Source organism: Tauraco erythrolophus, chromosome 3, assembly GCF_009769465.1.
Source record: "Tauraco erythrolophus isolate bTauEry1 chromosome 3, bTauEry1.pri, whole genome shotgun sequence".
NCBI classification, from domain to species: Eukaryota; Metazoa; Chordata; class Aves; order Musophagiformes; family Musophagidae; genus Tauraco; species Tauraco erythrolophus.
This window is the reverse complement of record NC_141467.1, coordinates 80,466,343-80,471,340: the sequence shown is the minus strand read 5'-3', so window position 1 is coordinate 80,471,340 and position 4,998 is coordinate 80,466,343. Positions and strand designations below refer to the sequence as shown.

Below are 4,998 nucleotides of genomic sequence, written 5' to 3'. Positions count from 1 at the left end.
TGTCTGTCCCAGGCCGGGCACCACCACGGGAACGACCATAACCATTCTTGGCCTGAAACAGAGAACCTCATGTCACAGCCATGTTCATAGCCGCGTTCATGGCGCGTGTGCGTTCAGCAAGCTCATTTTCAAGCTGATGGTCTCCAGAGCCCAGGGGTGGCAGGAGGAGGTTTCCCTGCACCGTGACTCCGGCACAGCGGAGGACGGAGCTGCTCTCGCACAGGCCAAGGCTGCCGCACAGTCAGGTGGGGCAGAAGTCAAGACAGGCCAGCATGCGTGCCTATTGCTCCAGGGGCTCGTGATGCCAAAGAGATTTATTTTCTCCACACGGCAGTTTTCCACGTCGGCCCTGCGGCAGCAGTGACGATCCCCACAGGGACGGGAGGCTCAGGCTCCTCGGGACTCTCCCTGCAACGGGTTTCCTTGATCAGCGCCTTAAGTCTCCCGCAAGGCTGTGACGGGAAAAAAGGCATTTAAAATCGCTCTGTGACACGCGGGAAACTGTGCGGCTGAGGAACGAGAGGTGAAGGGAGGCGGGCGGCGACGCGAACGCCCGCCCCTCTAGGACCCAACGCCGCCGCCACAGCCGCGGCAGGCGAGGCACGGAGGGCTGGCCCCGCCCCTCTCGCCACCAGGCCCCGCCCCTCCTTTCACCAGACCCCGCCCCACGTTTGGCCACGCCCCTGCAAGGCCCCGCCCCCGCCAGCCCCCCTCCCGGCGGCCCTTTGCCGCCGCGCCGGGCTGCCCACGGGCACTTGGGCGCAGGCGCTGTGGCAGCCAGAGGGAGGGGAGGGGCGGGGCGGGGCGGGGCGGGGCGGCTGTGCGCGGCTCTCGCGAGAGCTGCCGCGCGGGGATCCGCGATGCCTTGTGGGAGCTCGGTCCTTTCTGATAGCCCGGCCATCTTGGCGGCGCGTCTCCGGTGAGTGCGGCTGGGCCGGGGCGGCGCGGGCGGGTGTGGGGGGCCGCTGCCGGACGCTAACCCCTTCCGCCGTTCGCCCCTGTGTTCCAGTTACCGGCCGACCCGGCGCGAGGCAGCAACATGGTGGCCGCGAAGAAGACGGTGAGTGGGAGCGGGCCGCGCCGGTCTCACGTGGCGGCGGCCGAGGCTCCGCCAGCGGCGGGCGCTGCGCGGGACGGGGCGGCGGAGAGGGGCGGGTCGCGCTGCGGTGAGGCACAGTGGGCCCGGGCGTGTTCTCGGGTGAGGGCCGGCGGCGGAGGGGGCCCCGGGCACAGCCGCGGGCGCCTGTCGCGGCCGTCGGAGCTCGGGCCGTGCCCGCAGCCCTGCGGCCGCCTCCCGCCGGCTGCTCTGGCCTCGGTCCCCCCTTGCGAGCTATCCCGGGCTGCTTACAGGGCCCCTGTGCTAGCTAGAAGAAGGGGGAGCTGGTGCTGCGTTCTGAGAACGGGTGGAGCTCAGCTTTTGCATTTTCCACCGCGTTCTTGGCTTTCTCTTGGAGCGGCTCTGGCAATTACGGGTTTCTTGTTAGATGGTGATGTTCGTCCTTGCAAATGCGCTTACCTGTTGTCGTGAGCACCACGCTCTATTGTTGGAGTGTCAGCTCATATTGCATGTGATTACTTCTTTCTGCTAACCGATGCAAGGCTATTAGTGTGCACCCTGGGGAGAGACGTACTCCAAACCTGGCTTAGATCTGAAAGGCAGAAGTGTTTTTTATTCGGACTTGACTTGGTGAGCTTTGATAAAGGCCTGTCAAATGCACCCGGCTATTGTTGATTAACTTGGATAGCAGCAACAATGCTTTAAGATGTATTTTCCTATTGTAAGATACATGCGTAAGAGGTATTTTTACGAAGTTGGGAAAACATAGTATCAGCAATCTCCTTATCCACAAGTTTTCTCATACTTACGTGGTAGGCTGGCTTTTCTTATTCCGCATTGCAAATTAGAGAGAAATTATTAGAAAATTGCTTGTGTTTGGAATTTCTTCATTTTCTTATAATCTCTGCCCTTTTGCAAAATATAAAATAACATATAATAATGCTCTTCTACATCTTTTTTTCAGAAAAAGTCCCTAGAGTCCATAAACTCTAGGCTTCAGCTGGTTATGAAAAGTGGTAAATATGTGTTAGGCTACAAGCAGACTCTGAAAATGATTCGACAGGGCAAAGCCAAGCTGGTCATCCTAGCCAACAACTGTCCTGCTTTGAGGTAAGCAGATGTACGAAAAACAATTCTCTTTAAGACAGGTTCTTTGTACAAATACAGCGTGTACTTCATGTTAGTTGCCACAGTGAATTGCTAATGCAGAGGACTTTGCTGGCGCGTTCTAGAGTGCTATGAAATAAGTGATGTGTTGTTTAGTGTATTATGATTTTAGCTCTGGATGTGTTGAAATGCTTCTCAGTGTTTTTCTAGCTTTCTAATTCTAAGAATTTGCACTAGCGAATATACTGGAAGCTTTTCACACTGTGATAGTGTTCATTAAAAGTGTAATGGGGCTGAATTCCTGTGTTTTCTCAAAGTAGTGTATTGGAAAATAATTCTGTAGGTAGGAAAACTGGTAATTGACACTGAATTAAAATATTTGAGGCACACAGAATTTGCTATCCGGGTAAGTTATAAATTTAGGTTCCTGGCCAGTGAAATTGCATTTTTGAGAATGACATCTTTACTAACTTGCTGATATCTTCCATGTTGAATTTGTGGGTCATTTTTGCTGTTAAGATACAGCGACAGATTCAATAAACTGTAAAGGCAGAAAGCCAAAATCAGATGCTTGAGAAATGGCAGGACTCTTACAGGAGGCAACATGTTAGTGCAGATGGGAAAAGTGCTTGAGGAATATAATTGTCCACTAGAATCTCTTGGTGGAAGTCAGAAGAGAAGGGAACATAGAGTGACACTTTTTTTTTTTAAAGAAAAATACACAGTTACTTTCACAACTAGCAGCAATCAGATTGGTCTTCAGCATCTGGCCGCTGGGTATCAGTGTTAATGATGGTCATCATTTATGCACTTTGGCTTAGCTTCTACAACCTTTTGGAAGTCTGAAAGTCCTGAATCCCTTTCTTTCCTGTAGAAATGAGCATACGTAGGAGCAACCTCAAGGATTTGCACTCCGGTTTGCTGCTACATACCTTCAGCATACTTCTGGATTAAGGGTTCCTGAGCAACAATGCAGTAGAGATGTTGTCTGGCAAGGAACAGATGTGTGGCGGGTGGGAAGGAAAACTGCGTAAGGTTTAGGTGTGGTTGGAGTTAAAGCTGCTCTTGCCGTATGACAGACAGTCAGAATTGTTTGTCAGTACTGTAACATCTAGTTTTTGAATTTCAGAAAGTCGGAGATCGAGTACTACGCTATGCTTGCCAAGACTGGCGTCCATCATTATAGCGGGAACAACATTGAATTGGGCACCGCGTGCGGAAAATACTACCGAGTGTGCACGCTGGCCATCATTGACCCAGGTATGTCCCTCTCACAGCGTGGTGACCAAATGGGTCTGTATCAGTGGTTCCTCTGCTCACCTGTGGGCAGCACCACTGAGCAAGTAATGTGCAGGGGTGATGACAGACTTTGCTGTGCTTTTCCATCTTGTTTAACTCTTAATTATAATTTCTGCTGACCAAGATCCTGTTCTTTCACAAGTCCTAGGTTCTTAGAACCTGGAATTACTACTACTTCCGTTTGCACATAGCTCCTTTTACTGGTAAACCCTTTGAGTGTGTGTTTTGTCTACTTGTCGGTCTGTAATCAGGTTTCAGTGGCTGGGAAGCAACTTTATGGTATGTGTTTCTGAGCCCATCAGCTGGAATATGAGCTTGTGCAACGTGCTGTTTACTTCAGCCTTGTTTGACTGTTTGTAATCTAAGAAAGGATTGTGAGTCGTCCTGCTTCCTAGAAAGATATATACAAAAATAACCTATGTGCAGGTGGATACTAATCTGGGGTTGAAAATCATATTAAATGTTTCATTTTAAAACTGTAAGTCTTTATGTAATTACTATGGTTTGATAGCACTCTTTGTCCCAGAGAGTTGCTCAGGTTCCTCATGCAGACTGCTAATTAAGTGACTTGTCATCCTCTTTCCAGAATCTACTAAGAGAAGAATCAATCTTTTGTTCTGTTTGTTGACCAAAATGCATACACATGGATTTAATGATTTCTTCAATAACTTTTACCAAATGTTCCCCGAGTGACATCAGTTTGAATTCACTGTTTCTTCAGAAAACTTTATTTAGCTTGCTTGTACTCAAATACTAGCTGTAAACTTAACTTTCAAAATGTTACTTTTAGGTTTGGGTTTGGGTGGGGAGAGAACTGCAGGTAAACTTTGTCGCCACGTAACAACATAATGCGAATATTCTCGCTGTCCTGATATTTCCGTGATCAGGGGAGGCTAGACATTCGCTATATTAAAACTATGCATTGTGTCCTCCAGGACTAGATGGTTGCTCTAGTACTGGCTTTGTAAATGCTAGTGACAGGTACATATTTAACTGAAAAATATCGTGTATGGATTAGCAAAATACAGTTACAAGTATTTTTTTATCAAGCCATCAAAATTACTTGTTTTTTTCCTAAACAGACTGTCTTTGTATTGCTTTTAATTCTATTTGTAGAATCGATACCTTGGTGGGTTTTTTTAACTTTTTGGCTTATTCCTGAAAACAGATCTTTCTGTGTGTCCTCTTGTAACAATGTATTTTTGTTTTACAGGTGATTCTGACATCATTAGAAGCATGCCAGAACAAACCAGTGAGAAGTGAATGCTGTAAAGTTGTTATTTCTACAATAAAACTGGTTACAGATATGTTTTAAGAAAAATTTGTATTATACCTTTGCTGGTTTTAGGGAACAAACTATATAAATGAAGATTCATTACAACTGCTGTGTTTCCTGTTCTGTTAGAAATAACCTTCACAGGACAAAACTTGCCCGTTTCTTTCTCTAGAAGTTTTGTATCTTGAGAAGTAAGTGGAGTAAGACTTGATCATGGCAAGTGTGGTGCTAAATCCCAACAGGCTAGGGCTTCCTTAGT

General features: G+C 48.0%; 1 protein-coding gene and 1 non-coding gene across 2 annotated transcripts; both read left to right on the top strand.

Annotated features, from left to right (window-relative positions):
• The first annotated feature begins 861 nt into the window (after positions 1-861).
• Positions 862-4,770, top strand: RPL30 (ribosomal protein L30). Its single transcript, XM_086609487.1, has 5 exons — positions 862-919; positions 1,010-1,060; positions 2,022-2,167; positions 3,294-3,424; positions 4,677-4,770. Exons 2-5 carry the CDS (start codon positions 1,040-1,042, stop codon positions 4,724-4,726), a joined length of 348 nt encoding a protein of 115 aa, XP_086465613.1. The 5' UTR covers positions 862-919; positions 1,010-1,039; the 3' UTR covers positions 4,727-4,770.
• LOC147529059 (small nucleolar RNA SNORA72) lies at positions 4,312-4,446 on the top strand. Its single transcript, XR_015222095.1, has one exon. It is a non-coding gene; the product is annotated as a small nucleolar RNA SNORA72 (small nucleolar RNA).
• Positions 4,771-4,998: the final 228 nt, after the last annotated feature.